General features: G+C 41.2%; 1 protein-coding gene across 2 annotated transcripts in view; it reads left to right on the top strand.

Annotated features, from left to right (window-relative positions):
• The window catches only part of DPYS (dihydropyrimidinase), a 30,607-nt gene continuing 5,798 nt past the window's right edge, over positions 792–25,600 (top strand). The window contains exons 1-8 of one of the 2 annotated variants that reach the window (XM_021386110.1): positions 792–957; positions 1,688–1,948; positions 5,203–5,361; positions 6,849–7,028; positions 7,521–7,710; positions 15,398–15,554; positions 16,853–16,994; positions 17,505–17,647. In XM_021386110.1, coding sequence (XP_021241785.1) covers positions 877–957; positions 1,688–1,948; positions 5,203–5,361; positions 6,849–7,028; positions 7,521–7,710; positions 15,398–15,554; positions 16,853–16,994; positions 17,505–17,647 — 1,313 coding nt within the window. In that variant the 5' untranslated portion in view covers positions 792–876. Of the gene's footprint in view, positions 958–990; positions 1,078–1,687; positions 1,949–5,202; positions 5,362–6,848; positions 7,029–7,520; positions 7,711–15,397; positions 15,555–16,852; positions 16,995–17,504; positions 17,648–25,600 lie in introns of those variants that run through there. The other variant, XM_021386111.1, reaches the window with a different exon arrangement.

The following is a 25,600-nucleotide window of genomic DNA, read 5'->3' as shown; positions in this document are numbered from 1 at the left end:
CAATAAATACTTAACTTGTTGACATAGTCATTCAATATTCATTGGGGCATACATGTGAGTTTGACTGCTGCAACCTACCAGCACGCAAGCAATGAATCTCCTGCCTTTGCAGCCCTCTCTCCTTGCATGACACCTGCCACTTCGTTTACACAAAGTAAAACTTTTGTACCTGAGAGGCATCCACCTCAGGCCCCCTGCAGCCCCGTTATTCAGGTGGCCATCTGCGTGTGGGATAAACGGGTTCACTGTCTCAGCAGCAGCAGAGATCCAAAGTACATCCCTGTTACCCCATTTCAGTGTCCACCTGGGCCTCTTTTCTATTGTCACCCTCTTAATATTCACAGCTCCTGCCTTAGAGTACCATAATTCAACCTCTACCAGGATCTTTCTTCCCCTTTCTTCTCCTGGCTAATCATACAGCAGAACTCTGTGCTGAGGGCAGGAGGGGTGCAAGCTGAACCAAAGGGCACAGAACAACCAGAGGGGCGAGGCAGTGCTTGTCTGCACAAAACAAGGGGATGGAAAGCAAAACAGATTAGAAATTAGCAACAGCATTTATAAATAATTACACCGTGATTCTCCCCTTTTATTTTAGCCCAAGTTTTTAGATCGTTTTCTAACCCTCTTCCTGCTACCTTCCCGTCTCTTTTTCCAGCGGGCTCACGACAGCCCTTTTCCCAAACCCTCCCCCAAAGCCCCTCTCTCCCGTCCCCGCAGCCAGGCCAGGCCGACGAGGGCCGCTCTCGGCCGCTGCTGCCCGCGGGGCCGGGCCGGGCCGGGCGGGGCTTCCCGGCCGTTGTGCGGGAACAGTGCACGTTGGGGGTGCGGGGCAGCGGGCAGGGGCAGCGCAGCGCAGGAGGCTGGGCAGCGGGCAAGATGATGGCTCAGGGCAACAACTGCCGGAAGATCGTTTTTATGTGGTCCTTTGACTATGGCCAGACGCCTCCACCGGCTGAGGTGAGGGGAGGCGTCGGCAGCGCTCAGAAAAGCCCAAAGGGTGCCCTCCCCCAGCCAACGGCCGTTCTGCTTCACTGAGTAGTGGCATCTGGGGGAAGGGGATGGTGCCCAGGACTCCAGGTAGTGCGCCTTTTCCCTAAAGCGTCTTCCAGGGTGCAGTTTGGGAGCGACTGCTGATGGCCTGTGCCCCCTGGAGGGGATTTGGGCAGCCCCTGCACGCATTCCTGTGGGCGCAGAGCTTGGTCCCTCAGGGCATCCTTGGGCTGTCCTCATGGAGAGCTCACAGCACCCTTGGCTTCCTCAACACCAGCCACTGCAGAGCTCGGGTCACCTTTGGGTATCACAGAGCCATGAACAGCCAGGTTTCCGAAGCTGCCCAGCACGTTACAAACTCCACAGTGCAAAGGGCAGGGCTGGAGTGAGCACCATGAGAACACAGCTGGACTCCCCCAAAAGCCTGGCTCCCATCTCTAGGTAAAGAGAACCAGGGTAGAAATGCCCAGAAGCAGACTTTCTGGCCAGAGGCAGGCTTCGTGCTTCGGCTTGCTGCACTCCCTCGGTCATTGGTGCTTTCCAAAAGGCCGTGGGTGGAGCTGCCAAAGGCCACAGGCACAATTCTTGTTTAAATATCCCCATGTTGTGTGTTTAGGGCCATTTGCAGATAACACAGGAAGGGTGGGCTGAGCGACAAGCAATTTTCTGAGCCAAGTCCTCGTTCCCTGTCTTCTAGCCTCCCATGCCAAAGCAGAGGCTTCTGATCAAGGGTGGAAGAGTTGTGAACGATGACCAGTCTGTGGAGGCTGACGTGTATGTGGAAGAAGGAGTGGTGCAGGAGGTGGGACCAAACCTAAACCCCAAGCCCCCCAGTGGGCTCACCGTGCTGGATGCAACCAACAAGCTGGTGATCCCTGGGGGCATCGATACGCACACGCACCTGCAGTTCCCTTTCATGGGGACCACATCAAAAGATGACTTCTATACGGGAACAAAGGTGGGTGCGTGCGACCATGTCAGTGCACATATGCATTTCTTTGTATGCATCTGGGCTTTCTCAGAAAGAGATGTGTCTGCTGATTACGCAGTATTAATGCTAACAGAGAGAAAATAGCATTCCTCAAGCACAGACAGTTGTGCTGTCCTTTGGTTCAGCCACTGTAATACGCAGTCAGGGTACCCAGAGGTGCGTTCCACCAGCATATTATTTGGGTTCCTTCAGAGGCTTTGCTGGCTGCTGGTGGCAAGTGTTAAGAATGGTCGTTTACCCTGGCTGTCATCATGCTGAGTGCAGCTTGCCTTGGAGTATGGGCTTCATGCTTTTCTGAGCAAAGGTTAACTAAAGCAATGGTTCAACTCCCCCAGTGTGCTGGGAGCACTTCTGTAATAACCTGATCTTTATCCTCTGTTAACATGGAGGAATGTAAGTTTTTCATGTAATTCACTTCTGTCCTTACCCTCTCAGTGAAAAAACAGTTCAAATACACTTTCTAAAACATACGTCTTTTCTCCCGTTTATGTACTTGGAGTTCTTCTTTCAGATTTTTACCTGATCTCATTGTATTACTTTCATTAGCACTGTATCAGTTATTAGTATTAACAATGCATCATCTCTATACAGAAGAATACTCATACAGAGCCTCCTAAAATTCATAACCTACTTAGTGCTTTGCAGTACAGGTTGAAATCCTTTGCCCACAGAAGAGATGACATTGCCCTGAGAAGTGGCTGGTCTGTTAGGCAGAGGCTAACTGACCAGACAGAGAGCCCACTACATCCTGTCCATGAGAGGTGGCTGAACTGTGGTTTGCCAAAAAGGGGAAAGCAACAGTGAATCCTTTCTAAATGAATGGATTTCACTGATATTTTCTGATGTGAAAAAATACTAGTTTGCCTCTTTAAGGTAGTTGAAATAAGTTAAATTAACTCATTTTAAAAAATGGTGGGATGCAAGAAGCACACAGCTGTAGAGAGTCTCTAAGTTTTGCAGTCCGGCTTAGTTTGGACCTGTTTGTTAACGGGAAATTTCATTTCTTTCTTGCCCCATGATGCCACTGGCAGGAGAACTACAAATGACCTGTCCGTTATCCTTGAATTACTGTCATGTTTCTTTCAGTAACACTATAACTACTCCCAACTCGACACACATTTGCTTCCAGTGCCGCTGCTATTTGGAATGGAAATATTTTACAGGCAGCTTCAAGCACAAGAACTGTTCTTCTCTATGTGCTTGGAAGTTATGGTGGCTTATTAGAATAGATTGTAATTATTATGCATAAGCTTGACAAAAATTATTTTGCCCATCACAGCAGATCTGTTCTGGTAGAAATGGGGGAATCTGTTATTATATGGGTCTCACAACACATTTTAGTTATCAAAATGGCTTCCACAAGCAGTTTTTGATCATAACACTAATTTTTGTGATAAATGGATAGAAACACAGGTCTCACAAGGCAGGTTTCCTTGCTGCATGCATTACAGGAATGCTTGGTTTGTAGAATTTACAGTACTCAAATATATACCTTAATGTTTTGGGGTTTTAACTCTTTTTGCAACAATCTCTTATTTCTCTTTGAAGACCATTTTTTGAAAGTGTTTCCACTGACACTGAAGAGATCCAAAGATTCGGATTAATTCAAATGCAGATGCCTACACAATGAAATCCCAAGTTAGGGAAGGTAAATTCCTTACTAACTTGCAAAAAAAAAAAAAAAAAAGGAATTATTTGGATTAGGAATTATTTGGATTAGCATTTAAGTTTATTAATAATTATTTACGCTGGAGGCGGTGGTCACAGGAGCTCCAGAACACAGGCTGCATACAGGGAACAAGATCTCCAAGTAGCACAGATCACATACGCAGAACAGGATGTCCAGTTATTCACTTTGGTGGCCAGCAGAAGGCTTTCGCTCCAGTCCAGTGATCAGATATTACAAAGTTAGATACTGTGGGCCTTCTTGACCCAGGTCAAAGTGTGGAAAGTGTTTAGAGCTGTTTACCCGGAGTCATCATCTAACATGCATCTTGGCAGGAGAATCATAGAGACAAAATTGTGTTCCAACTATTGCAAAATATGCTGCAGTGATAAGCTAAGATTTATTCATTAAGTTGAATAAAAGAAGGCATGGAATACTTCTGTTTACAAATGTTACGGGGAAAAACATGTGTCTTTGGTTGGAGTTGTAGAACCTGTGGCATTTCTTTTCCTTCAAACTTACAAATATTCTTTAATTTTAAATCTTGGTTAACAATTAAGAAGCTAAGACATTTTGTTGAAAAAAAAAAAAGAAGATGACAGTTTGAACAACTTTTCTTGGAGTTAGTGTTCAATCACAAACTAAAAAATGTGCCACTCTCTGAACTTCTTTTTGTTTGCAAAACATACTGACATATTTGCAATTTTAATTCTGATTGCTAAATTAAGGCAGTGATTTGAAATGCACAGAACACAGCTTACTACCATAACAAAGTCTTTACCTTCATAGGGGCAAGCCAAATATTTTTTGTTAATTGAAAGAAATATTAGAACTTTGTAAAGAAGGGTCTGTGAGCTTTAGGAAGGCAGAGCCAAGCATCATTTAGAGAAAGAAGAAATGGGTTAATTTGGAAATAGAGTAATAGAGCATGAACTGTGTTTATTTTGATCTGAGTAGCTTGTAGCTGTTATGCAGAGGGATGTTGTTCAGAGCAGTAGAGAGAATTTCTCTGGCTAATTTGGAAGAGACCAGAAATTACAGCAAAGAAATTACCTTATTGACAATTTCCAGTAGTCTAGGATTAGGTTTCTGGCATTGACTACCGATTCTTAGTTAAAAAGCACTTTGAATCTTCTTAACATATATAAAATATTTATTTAATAGCAGATAACTTATACGCATCTCAACCTTTTTGGAAATCTACTCTGCAGTTTTTCTAAATTATCCCCATCTGGTAACAAAAAAAAAAATTTTAAAATATTTTTTAAATCCTTCTGGTGTTAGACAAGAGTTTGGGTATTTTCACACTGGATTTCTAAACATAATGTTATGGTATTTGTTCCATTGTGTCTCTGTCCCTTAATGCTTTCTTGTTATACAGGCTTTTTTTTTTCAACCAAATAGACTCTGAGGATGCGTATCTCAAGTTGACTGGGGTCCTCTGCTGCTCTTCTTTTTCTGTGAACCCATCCATTGCACAAGGAATCAGAGAAAGTAGGAGACACTGTGCATTAGTTTTTTCACTGATAGCTGAATGTAAATTTTTTGTTTTCAGGCTGCCGTAGCAGGAGGCACCACTATGATCATCGACTTTGCCATTCCTCAGAAAGGCTGCTCTCTTATTGAAGCTTTTGATACATGGAAAAACTGGGCAGACCCTAAAGTTTGCTGTGATTACGCACTGCATGTGGCTGTTACCTGGTGGAGTGACAAGGTACACACAAGAGGCATTTTTCAGTTCCATGAATTTGTACCACTCCTGCCTTGAATTAGTCCTGAGGTGGAAAAAGAATGTTGATATGGTTTTGTATGTACCAAATACATTTGGAATAGTCCACACCTTTATAAAATATATGTATTTAGGGGAAAAAAAAGTGTGCAGATAACCTACATCCTTGGATAATATTGCATGAATTTAATGGAAAAGGAAGCAGGCTGTGTAAGGTCAAGACCAGCCAGACCAGAGGGACAGGAAGTGTTTGCAAAAATTCTGCCTTTTCTGTCCGAACACTTAGTAATCTGTGCTCTTGTTAAATCTTGGGATAGGGATTGTGGTGGTGTATTAGTAAGGGCATATATGAAAAATATGGCAGTTAGCTTTATTTGCAAAGGAAGAATTTTGATCCTGAGTAACTGCAATTATATCACCTTAAAGCAAAGCAGAATTGGAGCCAAGAATTTCTAAAACATGAGATTATCTAGAAAGCCTTTTTGGAGTGTAAGTATGGGAGACTCATCGTTGTTGTGTAAAAATTTGCTGATTGCCTGAAAGCTTTTCAGAGGAAATGAACATTTCAGATGCTTGACATCTATATGAACATGACCCATGTTATGCAAGACCACTTTGGATCCTTAGAGAATTTTCATCAGTACCTAGATATACTAATTAAATTTCATTTTAAAATATGAAGTATGAGTACTTCCTCTAATTTTTATCTTTCAAAATGTGTAAATCATACCCTTCTCGTTTGCTAACCACTCCTCAGGATTTGAAGTCTTGATTAACGTTATACATTATCTTTAGAGTTCCTTCTCTTAGTAGTAACAATTAGTGAAATAGAAAATAAATGAAAATGAAATGTTAGCTTTTTACTTCCATATTTGCGCCAGAGTAGGGCCTTGTGTCAGACATTTATTTGTTTGATAATTCCAATTAAAGATAATGCTCCCACACAGAAGTCTTTCTCTGATTTTTTATTAATATCTCGCTTTTCTTGGGCAGATCCAAGCAGCTTATTAGAGAGAAGATGAAATATAACATTTTACTTTTTCAAAAGAAACCCATGGAAACTGTAATAACATCACAGATATACATGAAGTACTGTCACCATCATTTTAATGGGAAGGGAGAGCTTAAGTTAGTTAATGGATAAGTGTTACAAGCTGAATACATCGATTTTGGTATTAGAGTGTTTTCAACATAAGGTTTGCAGTGGAATAAAATTTTACTTCACTGTCTTAAAAAAAATATATCCCTTCCAATATCTGCACTGCAGTGGGACTCGTTTGTGTACTTTGAGAAGCAATTTCATGCAAGAGTGATAGTAATCAGCCTTTACATATGTAACTTGGGCTGTTTGAACTGAACATACTTTTGTGGGTGAGTAAAGCCTGGTTGTTGGTTCTTACTTCCAATTTCTTTGTAGAAAGTTGACAGGTAAAATTTTATATTGCTGTTTTGTGAGAATTGCTGTCTTTCAGGTGAAGGAAGAAATGAAAAGTCTTGTTCAAAACAAAGGTGTCAATTCCTTCAAGATGTTTATGGCCTATAAAGATCTATACATGCTTAGTGATGAGGAATTGTATGCAGCTTTTTCGTACTGTAAGGAACTTGGAACAATTGCTCAAGTTCATGCAGAGAATGGGGAGCTAATTGCACAGGTAGGCATTTGACATTTTGTCCTTCAAAGTCAGGAATATAACTCATCCTCTTATCTAAGGACTTCAGAGAAAGGCTTTTTTTCCCCTATTTAGTTTCCAAGGAGCTGAGGACTGAGATCTTGGTGGGCCAAGATGTTTTAACCTGGAATACTGGGTTTGATACAGATAGGAAGCAAATGGTTCTGTTACAGTGGGAGTTATACTTGCAGTATAACATATGTACTTGCAATGCATACTTGGCTGATAAAGAAAGCATCAGTCAAAGCCTACCATGAGCCCACTTGAAGGGGAAACTCTTGGCCAAATATTTATATGTCAGGTGTATGATGCTGGACTCTATGTAGCACAACAATAAATTATCTGGGAAAGTCTAACTAACTTGTTCCTTCTCAAACTTAACGGCAGTGGCTGGTTTAGGATCTGTTTGGCAGGCTGCGTGTTCACAATACCATGGTTTCCCTTTAACTGACTCTTAAATGTTTTTATGTCCAGAACGCAAAGAAGTTGCTGGCAATGGGGATAACTGGTCCTGAGGGTCATGCTTTGTCACATACTGAAGATGTGGAAGCTGAAGCTACGCATAGAGCAATTGCCATAGCAAATACTGTAAACTGCCCCCTTTTTGTAGTGCATGTGATGAGTAAATCTTCAGCAAGGATGATAACCAATGCACGAAATGAAGGTAAAAGTTCTAATTATGTTATGCTTGGCCATAGCATTGAAGGAAGTGTCATTAGTGTCTTACTCTGCAGGGGTGCCTTAATCCTAAAAGCATGGGTAAACTCCTTGGAATGGGATGTTTAAACTGTGTGTGTGGAGCTAAGCACTGTGGCAGGACAGTTACTGAGGTTGAGACTTTCCCTTCTCCACAGAACAGCCTTTTTTTCCCTCATACTACATCTCCACAGTTGAAGTGGTGGCCAGGACAGCACTGCACTGAAAAGGATATGATGTTACGAATAGAATTATACTTTTAACTCATAAGAGAGAAACAACAATATATTTATTGATATAAAATAGTGATATCACAGTTTAATTGAAAATAAGACAGTGGCTTAACAAGATTCAAGATGGCAAAGTACACTTGATTATTCACTGCATAGAGGATAGGATTAAACACATTCATCCAGGAGACTCTCCTAGACCCTACTCTTGAGTCATGATGTTCAGAGCAGACCCCTTTGCTTTCTTAACAACTTGAACCAAAGAAGTAAGGAGCCTAGGTGCAGCTGAATCCACTCATTGTCCCAGACATGGTCTTTGATTTATGTCTAAAGAATTATATGTGCACAATCAGTCAAAGATACAATCATCTTAGTGAAGCTTACATGGCTTACAACCTACTAGTCACTTACTGAGAATTTGAACAGGCAAGGAATCTCTTGATGTCCAGGCGTAAGGGATCTCTGCAGCAGGCATAACCTCAAGAGGTGTTGCTACTCAAAGGGAGATACTGTTGTGCAGCCAGCTGCTGTGCAAGATTGCTCAACAGGCTGCTCACTATGGGATAAGATGTTTAATTCATAGTCATATTTGCATACCGACTATAGATGTTAGTGTCTTCCAAATTTAACTTGAGTCAGACATTGACCAGCACTGTGGTTAGGTGGGTGCATTGTTCAAATTAACCCTTTGCTATCGTGTTATGTTTCCCACAAAACCATTTTGAGCTGGATGATGGAACTCTTGCATCCATCATGGCTGCAGCTGATGGTTATCTACTTAAGTTGGATACAAACATCAAACTGCCACTGGTGGTTATTGCTTGAGCTGGATTATGGGGAACAGAGGTCAGACTGGGGGATAAGGGGAGCATACCATGACCAGTCCGAGGCAATATATATGATGCTGTTCTCCTCCATTGAGTTATAGTCAGCAGCTGGCTGAACATGAGCCACCTGTGTGCCCAGGTGACCAAGAAGGCCAGTGGCATCCTGGCTTGTATCAGAAATAGTGCAGTCAGCAGGAGCAGGGAGGTGATCGTGCTTGTAATGATCATGCCTATACTCAGCCCTAGTGAGCCTGTACCAGCCATTTAGGTGAGAAATTGTGCAACAGTGAAGACGCCATGTTTGTACAGACAGTGCCGTTACATGATGAGGACACATATTTACTGGGCACTTAGAAGTCAGGGTGATGTTGACAGTGTCCAAAAGTCTAAATTCCCTCCAGAGAAGGGTTTCTTAGTTCATAAACAATTCTGGCCAGCCAGGGTAGTCTGGTACTCTCAGCCAGCTGTTGGGCAGACTAAAGGCAGCCTGCAGGTTGTAGGGATTAGGCTGGTTTATGTGTTCATCTGTAAGTTCATCCAGAGCTGCCTGTGGAAGCACAGCACTGTGGGGACATTATGTCAGTGGAAGGGGTAAGACAGAAGCTCCTGATTTGAACGCCCTGAATTCTTATGGGTTATCTGTCCTTGTTATCTTTTCATCTGACCTAGTATGAAATGCATACAGATCGATGTTTCCTCATTTCTTGACATTAGACATTACACTAGTGGCATGTATTACTAATATTAAAATGCAGAGTTTGAGATCTTGGACAAAAATACAACCAAAATCAGCCTGACATCAGTGTGCTAAAATAGATGGGAATTTTTATGCGGAATATGTATCGATTACGACTTCTAGTAAGACTTTTCTATCATTCCAGTTTATGAAAGATTCTTATCAGCATATTGTTTAGTAGCACTTTTTTTGTACTGTGCTATATTAGCTTTCTCCACTAGATGACAGTGCTGCTGGTGATGTGAATTCTGTCCATCAGTGTACTGTTATTTGTAGATTCATAGACATAGGCATAACATTGACGTTCATGTCAAAGTTAACTACAAGAAGCTTTAACAACAGTTAAAATGCCCAAATTGAAGACAAAACCCTGGCTGTGAATGTAAAAGACCTAAGAGAAGAGGTGTTGTTTGTAACACACTATTCATGTACAAAATACTATGTTGATAGTAAATACTGTAAAATATTGTCTGACATATGTTGTAAGAATAGTCTGCTGTGCCAGTATGATAAATGGCTTTATAGCAGTATGCTGCTTCAGTATGTAAAAAGAAGAAATTGGTACTGCTTATGCTTATTGTTGTGCAAATTGCATTTTATAGCTTCCTGTGTTCATACAGTCATAATTGTAAAAATGCTTGTCTTTATGCATCACAATATAAAACATCTCTTCATAATTAATTTCTATTTTCATTGAAGTATATATCTTAGGAAAAAGAAATCTACCATTAAGAAATTTCTGAACAGTACTAATGTACCACAGAGATAGGTAGAACAGCTACAGGTTTTAGGGAGACTGATCTGTATAAATTCTGGCAATTAGAAATCTACTGTTGTTAATTTCGGTAAGTATTATTTTTCATTCCTCATCTAAAAGTGATATTGCAAAATGAAGATTTCCAGACAAAAAAAACCCTTAAATTCATGAAGCATTGTATAAATGATGTAGATAAAGCTGGTAAAGTATTGCCAGAAGGTGAAGGGCGATGGTTCTTCCCCCCTACTAGGGACTTAATGAGACTGTACCTGGAGAACTGAATCCAGTTCTGGGCCCCTCAGTACAAGAGAGATGTGGACTTACTGGAGAGAGAGTCCACCAGAGGCCCACCAAGATGCTGAAGGCCCTGGAACACCTCACCTGTGGGGAGAGGCTGAGAGAGCTGGGCTTGGAGAAGAAGAGGCCCAGGGGGATCTCATCAATATCTATAAATACCTGAAGGGAAGATACAATGAAGGTGGAGCCAGGACCCTTTCAGTAGTGTGCAGTACCAGAACAAGATGCAAAGGATAAAAACTGGAAAACAGGAAGCTCCTTCTGAGCACCAGGCAGCACTGTTGTGCTGTGTGGGTGCTGGAGCACAGGTGCAGGTTGTCCAGAGGCTGTGGAGTCTTCTGGACATGGACCTGGGCCCGCTGCTCTGGGTGTCCCTGGGTAGGACTTGATGGCTCTAGAGATTCCTGCCAGCCTCTGCCACTCTGTTTTTCTGTAAAAACCCAAATATTTGAAAGATATTCAACTTGGACATCTAAGGCATCAAAAATATTCACTTTAACACCATTGATTCACCTTTTCAAGATGGTTTCTCCATCCTCTGATTCTAGGTTTCTGATCCTTACAGTTGTGAAATTTTTCATGTTTCTTACCAAGTACATAGCATGAAGTACTGTATGTGGGTGCATATTCCTCTCAGCCTATACTGGAGAAATATTGATATCCTTTAATGTTCCATCACTGACCTCAAAAAGGGAGAGAGTGATCTTCAGTGAGGAAAATCTATTTCTTGGATGATGGCATGATATCAGAGTTGTACCATTGCTTCTCAGATTTTACAGGGTGGTGATTTTTCTGGTCAAAAGTGTAAGAATGATAACGCTAGATTATCTTAAAGGTCACTTCCAACCCAAATCATTCTATGATTCTATGATCTTCAGCTTGGTCAGGTTGCACAGAGCCTGGTCCAGCCTGACCTCGAATGTCTCCAAGGACAGGACATCCACCACTTCTCTGGGAAACCTGTTCCAGTGCCTCACCACCCTATTTGTAAAAAACTTCTTCCTTACATCCAAGGTAAATCTCCCCTCCTTTACTTTGAAACCATTTCCCCTTGTCCAATCACAACAGACCCTGCTGAAGAGTTTGTCCCCTTCTTTCTTATAGCCCCCCTTTAGATACTGAAAGGCTGCTATCAGGTCTCCCCAGAGCCTTCTCCAGGCTGAACAACGCCAGTTATTTCAGCCTGTCCTCATCGGGGACATATTCCATCCATTGGACCATTTTTATGGCCCTTCTCTGGATGTGCTTTAACAGGTCCACATATCTCCTGTACTGAGGACTCCACATCTGGACACAGTACTCCAGGTGAGGTCTCACCAGTCCAGAGTAGAGGGGCAGGATCACCTCCCTTGACCTATTGACCACGCTTCTTTTGCTGCAGCCCAGGATATGGTTGGCTTTCTGGGCTTGCAAGGGCACATTGCTGGCTCATGTTCACCTTGCCATCTACGAGTACTCCCACATCCGTTTTGTCAGGGCTGTACTCTCTCCTTACATCCCCCAGCTTGTACTGATAGCATCAGTTGCACTTGGATTTCTTAAACTTCATGAGGTTCACCTGGGCCCACTAATCAAGCCTGTCTAGGTCTCTCTGGATGGCATCCCATCCCTTGAGCACATTCACAGTCTACACCACACAGCTTGGTGTCAGCTGCAAACTTGCTGAGGGTGCACTCAATCCCACTGTCAGCGTCACTGATGAAGATGTTAAAGAGGACCGGTCCCAGTACTGACCCACGAGGGACACCACTTGTCCCTCCAGAGAGCCTCCAGATCTCCCTCCAGAGAGCCACTGACCACCACTCTCTGGATATGATCTCATAGCCAGTTCCTCATCCATCATACAGTCCACCCATCAAATCCATATCTTTCCAATCTGGAGAGAAGGATATTATGGGGGACCATGTCAAAGACCTTACTGAAGTCCAGAGAGATGACATCTGTGGCTCTTCCCTTGTCCACTGATGCAGTTACATCACTAGAAAAAGCAACAAGGTTGGTCAGGCAAGACCTGCTCTCGGTGAAGCCATGCTGGTTTACCTCATATCACCTTCCTCTCTTCCACATGCCTTAGCATAACTTACAGGAGGATCTGCTCCATGATCTTTCCTGGCACTGAGGTAAGGCTGACAGGTTGGTAGTTCCCTGGGTCATCTTTTCTACCCATCTTAAAAATGTATGTGACATTGCCTTTTTTCCAGTCACCAGAGACTTCACCTGATTTTTGAAATATCATTGAGAGTGGCTTGACAGCTATGTCAGCCAATTCCCTCAGGACTCTGGGGTGTACCTCATCAAGACCCATAGACTTATGGACAGTCAGGTTCCTCAAGTGGTTGCAAACCTGATCTTCGCTTACAGCAAGAGGGGTATGGCTCCTCCTGTTCCCTCTGTTTGAACCATCTGTTCGAGGGCTGCATGTAGAGCAGTCACTAGTGAAGACTGAGGCAAAAAAGCTGTTGAATATCTCAGCCTTGTCCTCATCCATTGTTACTAGCCTGCCTCTATTGCTCCCTAGGTGGAGAGCACCTTCCTTCCGGATTGATGTACGCATAGAAGCCTTTCTTATCCTTCTTTGCACCCTTTGCCAAGTCCAGTTCCAGTTGTGCCTTGGCCTTCCTGACCCCACCCCTACACAGCCTAGCAGCATCCCTATACTCCTCCCAGGTTACCTGTCCCTGTTTCCACTGCCTGTGCATTCTCTTCTTGCTCTCCAGTTTGACCAGCAGGTCCCAGTTCGGCCACACTGGTCTCTTGCCTTCCTTTCCCGACTTCCTATACCCGGGGATAGAGAGCTAAGGAAAGCTTCCTTGAAGATCTGCCAGCTCTGCTCCACTCTCTTGTCCTTGAGGACAGATTCCAAGGGGGTTTTGTTGAATAACTCCTTGAAGAGCTGGAAATTGGCTTTCCTAAAATTAAGATTCCTGATTTTACTCTTTGCCTATCTGATATCCCTCAAGTGTGTGAACTCCATTGTTGCATGGTCCTGCATTGTGTACATATGCAGGACTTTTTCGGTATATATCTAGGCTATGGCACCCTGTCCTCAAATACTGTGTTCAGAATTGCCCAAAGAAAGGCCAAGGTCTCCTTCACTCCTGCTGCAGCTCTGAAATAGGAAAATACAAATCTAACTCAAACCTCCTCATTCACTGAGTGTCCATATTGCTTAAATGGATAGGCTCACATTCAGTGCTTTGGTTTTGAAAATAAGATTTTTAAAAACAACTGCTTAAATCATGATTTTTAGTCCAAAAAGCTTGTGGTAATGCAGATAAGTGGGACTGGAAGCTTAGAATGCTCCAAGGCAAAGCATCAGAATGGGTATGTCAGAGCATGCCGAGTTAGATACAGCAAGTTAGTAATACTTACAGGTAGTCTATAGGTCGTGGTAGAAGTTGTACTATTGTAGTCTTGGAATAAATGTACAGTATGGTAATGCCAGAGCAGGTCTCGAAACCTTGTAGAAGTAACTGTAGAACTGTAGATTTTAATACAGACTTCAAAAGTGATCTGTGACTTTTTTGCAAGTCTAATACAGAAAGTTCAAGAAATGGCACTACTGCAGTAGGAAGCATTTTGACAAGAACTGAGCTCCTCAGAAGCTATCTGTGCAAGTGTAGCAGCTTACAGAAATACCAGAACTTAATGCACTGAGAGAAATTTTCAGTGTTTTGTTTTGTTGTTTTCCAGTAGTAAAGGTTGCCTGAGTTACACTCAGAACACCAGAAAAAAAAAATTACTATCTGGTAACAGAACAATGGCCATCTAAACTCTTACTGAGATAATGCAGAGATTGTTTTAATAAAGATTGCCCCTCGGCACTAGAGTGAAATCTGGGGTCCACAGCAAGGTAACTGTTGTCTGTGAAGAGCAGGGGCAGCAGAAAGCTCTAGCCAGAATCCCGCAAAGGCTGCTTTAAACAAGCACCAAGCAGCCTGTGAGTGGGTGCACAAGGTCCCAGATTGCTCTGATGTTTTGGAGACCGTAATGGTTAGTGACATTATTGGCTATGCCCACAGAACAGCAGTATGGCTGGACCAACTCCTAAATGAGGAAAACATCTCGTTTCAGCTCCCATCTTCTTCTAATGAGTTTCAAGCCCATGTTTCCTAGGAGGAAAAAATACTTAAAATATATTAACTCTATCCAAAGGCTAACAGCTGGTTTAGATTGGGGTCCTCTTATGAGAAACCTAGAATACTGTGCCACACACAAAGTTTAGAAAATAACTTTTAAAATTAAAGTATTTATGGTTTTTAATTTGGAAATGTTTTTATATTTTTAAAATATATACCTGGTGCTCTGTTGTTCTTCCTGGTTAGCATGCCTGCATTTATAGTCTGAAAGTTAAAAATACCACCTTGCAAAGTCTGTTTGCTGTATATATTAACTTACATTGTTACATAGTCAATAATTTCAGAACATCAAACAGAAAGAAATATATGGATCTTGAACATAATTAATGCAACTCAGAACTGTGTTCCTTTGAAATCTCAATCACATGCCTAGAAAACAGCGTGTAAAACCCATTATAATATATCTGTCAACAATTTAATTAAAAAGCTTTCCAAAGCAATGTTCTTATGAGAAAATATATTGGGAAATCACCAGCAGAATACTCAGAAAAGAGATGCTGTGTTACAGCTTAGTTCAGCTTAGTTTACTATATCCTTCCACATATTTATGTTTAATTTGAAATATTCAAATTCAAACCTGTTACCACCAAAAATTTCTGAAATGGGGAAATACAAGAAATGCATTTTTATGTAACTTGATGATGATGCTATTGCTTTACGTGCTTTTAGGAAAGGTGGTTTATGGGGAGCCTATTGCTGCTGGTCTTGGTGTTGATGGTACCAACTACTGGAATGAAGACTGGGCTCATGCTGCAGCACATGTGATGTCACCTCCATTGAGACCAGATCCTTCTACTCCAGATTTCCTCATGAACTTACTGGCCAAGTAAGCAGATGAACAAATACTGACAGCTGTTGCCCAAATACTCAGCAAATTCTGTCTGATTCCCTGGAGATCTTCTAAGTACAGAATTAGCAGGAAGGAGAAATGGAAGGTGAAACTATAAATTAACAAAAAAAACCCAAAACATTGTTGTTACAGACATTAGAAACTGCTCAGATTTTGTTTCTCTGAGCTGTTGTGGCCTTCTGTCCTCACTTGATTTTAGTCAGTAAGCCTTGCCTTGCTAGTACTGCAGCAAAAAGTGAGAAAGGAGGACAGTAAGGCTGTATGTTGGTGGAAAAATTGTGAAAAGTTGTCACAAGTAGAGGTTCTGGGCTTTGCTATTAGCTCACTTTTTCACTTGAAATTTGGATGCTACATAAAAACTAAGCCCACTGTTTTCTGAAAGCAGGTATTTATATTCTACTTCATGACATCTGCTTCAGAAGGAATTAGGAACAGAAGTATTGCCTGGAGAGGTGGTGGATGCCCTGTCCCCAAAGACATTCAAGGTCAGGCTGAATGGGGCTCTGAGCAATCTGAGCTATATAGATGTCCCTCTTCATTGCAGGGGAGTTGGACTAGATGAGCTTTGAAGATCCCTTCCAACTCAAATGTTTCTATGATCCTTCATATACTGGCAGTTAACATAATGTGGCTGATGTTTGTGCAAATCTGGGTTAACTTAGAGGAGTCTGAAGGGACGCCTCATCGCAACCTACAGCTTTCTCATGACGGGAGCAGAGGGCCAAACGCTGATGTCTTTGGTGACAGCAACAGGACCCATGGGAACGACATTGAGTTGTGTCAGGGGAGGGTTAGGGTGTGGATTAGGAAAAGGTTCTTCACCAAGAGGGTTGCCAGGCTCTGGAACAGGCCCTCCACAACACTGGCCATGGCACCAAACCTGCTAGAGCTCAGAAGCATTTGGACAATGCTGTTAGACATAGGGTTTGAATTTTGAATGGTCCTGTGTGGAGCCGGAAGTTGGGCTTGATGATCCCTGTGGTTCTCTTCCACCTCAAGATACGCTATGATTCACAGGATATGTGGAATGACAGTCCAAAATTGTTCTAAGTGAGGATGGAGTCAAGTCCTTGGTATTACCTGAGGACTTTCTGAAGAGAAACTGCCAGTCACTGTGAAGATACTCTTGGAGGATAGGGCTAAAGACAGGCTGACAGGATATTTTCAGTTTTTCTTTGCAGGAAGGATGGTTGGATATGTCTACCCAGCCTTGCAACAGGTTTTCCTATGCAGGACTGTCTGACACATTCATACTTAACTTTGTTTCTCCACAGTGATGACCTGTCTGTGGTAGGGACTGACAACTGCACTTTTGACACATGCCAGAAAGCTCTGGGGAAGGATGATTTCACCAAAATCCCTAATGGACTGAATGGAGTGGAAGACAGGATGTCAGTAGTGTGGGAAAAAGGCGTTGTAAGTAAATCAAGGTGTCTGAACATGGAAGTAATTGGTGACTCCAACAAAATACAATGTCTCAGTATAAACCGCTTCTCAGATTTATCAAATGTATTTATCACAGGATATCTGATAACTCACCATTTTCAAAAAAACAAGATACTTGTGAGATGTTATGTCTCCTGAGGAAACTGCTCAGTAGACCTACAGATTCAGAAGCCAGCTAAGAAATTTGGATCCGGTTGACTTTGAACTATGTCCATAGCTTTAAATTTGTCTTTTTTTTCCTTTTGTTATGAGAAACTGACACAAAGTCATCATATTCCATATTCAGTGAAAGTGCCTTTTAATATGTGGAGCAGAGACAAATAGTTATTTTTATTTCTTTTAAACTCATCAGTAAATTGATGTTATGCTGTGATTTTGGTAGAGATCTGTTACTCACCACGGCCTTTTTGTCACCACAGATATTTTTTACATTCCTTGTTTAAAAAAACTGTGAATTTACTCTTGTGTACTCTCCTTCAGTACAGTGGAAAAATGGACGAAAACAGATTTGTAGCTGTTACCAGCACAAATGCAGCAAAGATCTTTAACCTTTATCCGAAGAAGGGAAGAATCGCTGTGGGTTCTGATGCAGACATCGTAATTTGGGATCCCGAAGCTACAAGGTATGTAGGGGAAGTTGCTTCCTTCCATCCAGCTCCTCTGCAGGAAAAAATATCTCAGTCCATTTGTGCAGCAATAAATCTCTGGGGAAAGATTAAGGTGTTTTTTCAACCATACTTTGTGTGAATTATTTACAGGTTTATTTGACTCCTACAATAGTGTATATAAGCAGAGATCCTTGATCTCTAGGTGGACTTAAAAAATCACCCAGATTGCTGACCAAGCACAAAAGTAACAAGATCCATACATTATACCACCAGGGCATGGTATCCTAAGAGTAAAAGTAATCACTTTAGGATCTTAGAGTAACTGTTAAGTGCTTGACTATGTTTAGCTTCCTTCCACTACAAAAAGCAGGGAGAGAAGCCTGTGTTCCTGCAGAGTGACCCATTCCAAGATTGTGTTTTGAGCTTACAGCTATTTAAAACACATTCAGAGGTGGTCAGAATCATTGGTATGGGGTCCTGACCTGCTAATGTCTCCTTCCTAGCTAGCAGAGCAAATACAGTGGTAAAGCCATGAGTGAGCTTAGTTCTGAAGCTCAAGCTGTATGTGCTCATACTTTTATTTAAGGAGTTTTCTGACTTTGTGCCCAGTAAGTCTGCTTAAGTATAGCTTGTCACACCAGTAACAGATGCACAAAAGTTATGCCAATCTCTTGCCCTGCATGGCTTGATGCCATGGTACATTTGTGCTTCAGAGGACATCCACGGTCTTTCCGAGAGCCTCAATTCACACAGTACAATCTGTGCAACAGAACTGATTCCTGTCTTCAGATCTATTCACACCAACAGCCAAATCCATAATCAGGCCACTGTAATTATCTCAAGAATCTCTTGAGTCTTTCAATTGGCTCTTACGCTCACCCTGGTATAAGAGCAGTCTAAACTGCATGAAAACAGTTTGGGAGCAAGCTGTCAGAGACAGCTCATCTTTGGGAGCTGGTAATATCAGCTGAGGTGCCTATGGGCTGTGTGAGTGCATCTCCATTGTCTGACCTCCAAGCAGGTCACCTTAAGTCTGCAGGCTTTGAACAGTTGAGTACAAGGTCTGACCACATTCAGCCATGCATATACCAGCAGCAGATCAGGAAGTATGCCAGGCTGGTGCTTTGGTGTCAGGCTTAGCTTCAGTAAGCAGCATGAGCATACACACTGACCCTTCATTGAGTTGAAATCCCCTCACTGATGTCAATCTAAGCAGCGAGTAAATCCATATAAGAAAGCAATCACAAATCCTAGCTGAGCTATGTAGGGTGCTGGACATGATAACAGGAAGGCCAGCTTTCATCAAGATATTACAGTGTTTTCCTAAAACTCGAGCTGTTGTAACTCAGAGATTGCAATAGATTTTCAGCCTTTGTTTTTAAAAAACAGAGTTGAAGACTTCTCTGATTGTAAAGCAAAGTTTGGAAACATAACTAGGTAAATCTGAGGCTCAAAAACCAAATGGAGGTAAAAAGCCCTAAACTTAGATTTACCTTACATATACACAATTTTCTAGACTAATCTTCTGTTTTTTAAATTTCTGTCATTTCAATATACTCATGAGTAGCAAAACCATGTAGAGTGAAAAAAAAGCAGTCTGTGTTTCAAGCTGCAAAACTTGAGGACATGGAGCTTGCTATTCAGAAGTCCCACAAAAAGCTGTAAATACCAGCAGAACTTCCAGGAGTGTCAGCCTCAATCAACACAGAGTCCTGCCCTGTGCTGGGTCAGAGAGATTTTGCTGCTGGGTATTCAATAGTTCATGTGCATTATGCCTTCTGGGATGTTGAGCAAGCATATTTTGGATCCTAGCAACAAGCTTTTTCAGGACAGTGGACCTATAATCTCTGATTAAAAAAAAAAAAAAAACCTGAAGGATTTTTTTTAGAGCTCACTTCTGCTCTGCCTGGGGACAAATGAGACTAGAAGTAGAGTTCTGACATTGTTCTCAAGGTGCTTTGTCAGCTCCTAAAATTATTTATCTTTTGCCTCCCAGACATTCCTTCTGCCTCCCTTCACTGTCCTGATAGTTCTCTTATAACTTCTGCCCATAGCAGCTTTGAAGGTACAGTTTTTCTTCAAATATTTTTTTCAGAAGTTAAACTGTATTTTCTTACTGAGCAAGCTAATTTTAAGTTGAATCAACTCTTTTGTTTTTATTCTTCCTCCTGATCTGTACTTTTCCCATTGTTTATCCCTTTGGCTTTGCTGAGAACAAGCCACTGTGCAAGTACAATCGTGTGAACTCTATGAGTAAGTATAAATAAATCTAGAGCTCATCTATTCATTTCACTATAAATCCTGAAGAGGGCACAAACAGCCCAGCAGAAAAAAAAGAGGATCTAGCTAACGGACCTCAACCATTTAAGATATTACACAACCTGCAGTCTCATATGCTTTTGTTGCATCTGGATATTAGTTTTTGATTACACAGTAGGCTTGTTCCTCTTTCTTGCAAACTCCTTCCTGTTTTGATGATAACTGTTTTTCACATTTGTTAATCTAAATCTTTTAAGAAAGGAAAATGTAATTTTACAGTTCTGGCTTGATGCTATGTTGCTGCAGCCTTAAAATGCTGGCTGATAGTAGTTCGGATAGTTAGACAATTGTTGAAGCATTGCTGTGAGGAATTGGTATGGTGTTACCACAGTCTGGCAGAGAATTCTGAAGTCATTTTGTAAGAATGTGAAGCTCTTCAAAATGCAACATCTAAAATTCCTGCAAAATCAGCCGCCTTTTGCCTTCCACATCATTGCACAATAGCAAGATGATGGGTACTATCTGGGCATTCAAGATGTTCCTTTTCTAGGTTGCAAAAGCCTAGTGAATTCAGTATGACAGCTTTGCAAGCTGGGAGCAGTTGCAATTCAAGGTTCCACTTCTAGCACTCTGCTGCTTTTGCTGAGGCTTTATTTACAGGGATCATACACTGACTGTCCTATTTCCACAGGATTTGCTGGTAACTTCTGCAGAAAATATTGAATGAACAATTACCAGATTTGTTGGTGTATTTCAAGGCTTCCAAATACTGGTTTTAGGGGGTCAACATGAAAGCAAGCAGAATTGGAGAGAAACACTTAAAATGTACACATTCATTAGAAACTGCATTAGAAAAGATGGGTTGTGAGTTCTGCAAGGTTAGGTCTATTTCTTAGCTTCCTTATACTCATGTCATATTTATAACAAATTCGGAAGGCACCAACTGGTTTATTGCAGCTATGTGCTACCAAACATCAATCACCTTGTGGGCATCAACGCCCTTCAGCATCCCAAGTACAGCCTGTGCACACAGGACTTTTTAGTGAGAACTGCTGGAAAAACCTGTCAGCGAGCCAGTGTCCTCTATAGCTGGTACCTTTGCTATCTGGAAGCAAGCAAGAATACAAAATCTCTAAGGCTTGTGTCAGAAATGCTCAACAACAAATCTAAATACTGCAGTACCCAATTCAGACTGTGGAAAGAGCTGAGCATCCCCTGTAAAGAAGGTGCTAAATCTTGGAGGAGATATTCAGCTCCTGGATGTTAGTAGAGCTCAATAAACTAACTGCAGCCTGTCAGAGCCTCGCAAATAAATCTTGGGTCAGGTCCTGCAGGCAGGGTCAGGACAAAATTTGAAAACATCCATAGGTAGAAAAAATCTCACATGGGATTTAATTATCTAAGTCCAGTTAAATTATCAAGCCACTTTGTTACAACAACATGCTGTCTGGGAAGCTTTCCTCAACACTGATTTCGCACTTAGCTAGTACAGCCTAAAAGGTGGGTCACTTTTGAATGTAGAGGCAGAGAGTTATGCAGGCAGTAGTCTCTCACCTCATCCTCCTTGTCTCCTCTGGAGTGGCCCTCTGGTATGCCCAGAGTGTGCCAAGGGAGCTGGGCTCAACATCGAGCCCAGCAGTGACAGCTGCAGTCCTAGATGCACAGCTGCTGGAGGGAGTGCTCAGGTAATAGGGAATGCAGGAGTCCTGAGGTGGAGAGAGAGGGAGGAAAAGTACTTGTTAGTTTTATAACCTGCCAGCTATGACATGACTAGAGGTTTCTAGCCCCCATTTCCAGTGTTTGTTGATGCATTTTACAGGAAACAGTCACTGGCTGCAAATCAGCAAGAAATCAAAGCGGCCCAGTCTGCTGGCATGTTTTCCCCCTTTGCCTCTGCTTGTGTATATGTATGTTTGTGGATAAATCTTTTGCATTTGTTAGAACCAAAATCTGCAGCTTATGTCAGTCCCATTTGCAGTCAAAGTCTTCAACCTCAGAATTAAGTGGGGACAAGTTACAACATTTAAGGACTTTATGCCAAACAGCTGCCTGTAATTTTTCATGCAATGCAAGAGGAAAAAAAAAAAAACGTTAGCTGATTATTAGAATAAATAATGCTGTCTTATTCTTTTGATGAATGATCTTAATATTGAATACTGAGTAAATGGATAATCTCATCTAGACTGAATTAGGCAAAACGAAATAATGTAGCACACAAATATGTGTGTGCAGGACAAGTATGTTCCAGCACTTCCAATAGCTTCATATTCTTTTGCACAAGTACATGCCTGTGCATGAACGAATATATGCTATTTCACTAAAATCCCAGAGTTGCTGTCAAAAACCTCTGGGGAATGTGGAGAAAGAATGAATAGGTACAAAGCAAAATACAGCAAATTCCACTGCAACATAAGAAGGAACTTTTTTTTTTTTTTTTTTCCTGTGAGAGTGACCAGATGATAGTTTGCCGATAGAGATTTTGAAGTCCACATCCTTTGAGATACTCAAAGCCTGCCTGGGCACAGCCCTGAGCAACCTGCTGTGGCTGACCCGGCCCAGTGCATGGAGTAGGATGATCTCTGGAGATGCTGCAGTGACTCTGTGGTTCTGTGAACTGTACGAAAATAAGCCTCTATGAGAGAGCAAGATGTATGTTTCCCTAGTAACTTGCTGTCTCATAAAATGTCAGCTGCTCTCTTTAGAGAACTGAATCGTAGCAATATTACCAAGAAACAAAAGATTATTTCTCATTTTCTCCTCATATAAGCTTGCCTTTTCTATCCAGGAATCATGTCCAAGTCTTCTTTAGTCACTGAATAGATTCATTTCTATTTTCCTCTCTATCCTTCCCTGCAAGCTTAGTTTCTCATATTGTTTCCTTCCTGCCCATCATACAGCTTGACAGTTTCCACTTCAATCCCATATCAACTTGGAGTGATTGATAGGAGCAGACTGATGGTATTGTTGACAAATGAGTTGCTTACCATAATCAGAAAAATCATTTTGTTGTCATTCTCTGCCCATCTTAAAATGATGCATCTTAGGAGATATGAATGCATAAAATAAAGATCCCGTCCCTCAGATGTGCCGCTGTGACAAAGAGCTCTTAAATATTTATTTCCTATCCCTTAACTCTTTATTTTATACACAAATCCTATCACATCCTACAACTACTCAAAGACAGTGCTTATTTAGGCATATTTGTAAGCAGCTCGGGATACAGCTTTACTAACTGTTGCCTGCATAAGTTTGTATGTGCAGTTATAAAAATAGGCCATCAGCTTTTTAATCCACATAGATTTTAAGGTTTCCTCTCTCCTTTTTCCTCTGTTTACTTCTCTCCTTTCCTTTTGTTTGTAATAAAACTGTCTCTTTGATAAAGTCCATTTTACTTATCTTTATAAATGAGCAGTGCCTCAGGACAGCACAGGAAGGTGAACAAAAAATGTATTTTTGACTAAATTTTAGAAAAGCAAGGTAACAATATGGCACATGTGAAGGTAGCTGAAGTAATGTGAAGGAGCAAATTGCAGAGGCTGATATTAACGTCAGCAAACTGGAGTTTCTCACCTGCACTCAGCTCTGAAAGGTTTAAAGATATTTCACTGTAAGCACTGAGAGAAGTTGCTTACCTCTCAAATACTTTTATATAAGTTGGTTTTCTGTAGGAGCTCTCAGCAAAGCAGTTGTTCTCAGAAATGGACTCAGATCATTTTAGCTGCCTTTATTACTATGTTTTCACTTAAGTAATTATAAAATGTGTCCCCTCCCCTCTGATGAGGTGTTTAACAGCTATTCTTGCCTAAGGGTTGTTGGCTACAGAATCCCTTCGTATTCCTGTGCCTGGAGTCTTTAAAGGAAACCGTGTGAGGTATGCATCCAGTTTCCACTGAAGGTAGTTACATTCTTCATTTTCTTATGCCCCCTCTTGAAAACTACACTGATAAAATCCTCACATCAGTCAAAGTTTAGGTCTGAGAGCTCACTCTAATGGTTCCACCTTCACTGGGCTGATATAGCTTCATTTCCTATGCATTATGAGGTTTGGAAGATTACCCCAATGTCATACTCGCTTCCTTTCACCCTTGCTTGGCTGTAACTCACTGTTCAGTATTTCAGGCTCTGAGGGGGGCTTAGACATGTTTGTGATGCTCCTGGATTGTGTTTGACTTGCAATCTAGTAACCTTAACTTTTTAGAAAGCTTCAGGGCTTATGAAGTGCATAGCTTTTGGGTTGACTGCCTGTACTCTCTTGAATTTCACACTACAGTTTCACAACCTTTTCACACAAGAGCATTAATCTAATCTGATGCTCTTTTCTAAGTTTCAAACTTCTGTTTGTAGTTGATTCAGACATGATATTCTAGGAATGGCTGTAAAGCCCTTCCTCACATAGAAAATAAATAAGTACAAGGTTACTAGTCACTGAATTGCCTTGCACAGAGAAAGTCTGCAAATTGCTCTTAGGCTATAGAATTGCGTTTTGACTATAAATTGGTTGGATAGATGCACTGGATTGAAAATAAAGGACAATCTCAGAAGTAAGTCTTCCTCTTTGGTTCTTGGGGAATATCGTTTTTTAATTGATTGCCCGAAAGCTCTTTGCAAAGCAGATGTATCAAAAGCAGCTGAAGTGAATTACATAAAAACAGTGATGTAAGTAGGAAAAAAAAGAGCCTCATGTCTTTGCCATATCCTCTTCATAAAGAATATTATTTAAAAGCTTGAAGTAATCATTCTGATCTCTGTCTCCATTTGAGGAAAGGTTATTTGGAACAAGAAACTCTGTAATTTATAGCAAGAACTATATAATTTTATGAAATTAATAAAAAAATTGCCATTCAAATTTTTGAAGCCTAGACTCAGAATTTGCTTTCTCACATTGAGTAATGCCTTATGTCAGACATCACTTAGGATGTTGGAGGTAACCATTACATTCTACTTCATGATGATGTCAGTCTACTTTCTCAGATTATTAATTATTTCAGGTGGGTTTTTTTTTTTTGCATTAACTGAGGAACAATAGCATTCAAACTTTCAGAGCAGATACTGGAATTTCACCAAGCTTTCCAGCAAGCTGCTTGTTACTGAAATGGCTGATATAGCAGTGAACAGTGTGTTGCATAAGGTGTTTTGAGATGTGAGTTCCATATCCAAGCATACTGTCTTTGTTTTAATTCATTGCTGACTTCCTACCTAAAACTTTCACTTCCATTAAAAACCTAAACATAGATGAATTTTGGTGAACTCCGAAAGGGAGACTGCACTTAACCTTTGGAAAGGGTAGCATGATCTAAGCCTTGTTTCAAGAGAAGAGTTATAAATTAATTCTTTACAAGTCTGTTGTTGAGTGAAGTTCTGGGAAATATATTTTCTCATATTGCAAATTTTACATGTATGAATGGATGTTTCTTTCAAATGCACTAACTTCTGTTAGTTTTGTATCTTTTTATGAAGGACGTACTTGCCTTTGAGGCATGTTTACCTCTAGTGGTCCTGCTCTTGCACATTTAAACAGCTTGTTTGTTGAACTGAAGAATCTTGCTTATTTTTTCTGATCATTTACTCCAAGTACTTTTTCCATTTTTCTTTTTATGTCCCACTTGAAGGCACTTGCCTTCAAATAGATATGAGGTATGCCCAGAGAATGCTAAAGATAATAATATTATAGTAGTTCTTACTTACTGTTCTAGCAATTGGACCCATAAG

Source organism: Numida meleagris, chromosome 2 (assembly GCF_002078875.1).
Source record: "Numida meleagris isolate 19003 breed g44 Domestic line chromosome 2, NumMel1.0, whole genome shotgun sequence".
Classification (NCBI taxonomy): Eukaryota; Metazoa; Chordata; class Aves; order Galliformes; family Numididae; genus Numida; species Numida meleagris.
Note: the sequence above shows the minus strand (reverse complement) of the source record. Positions and strands in the feature narration are given on the sequence as shown.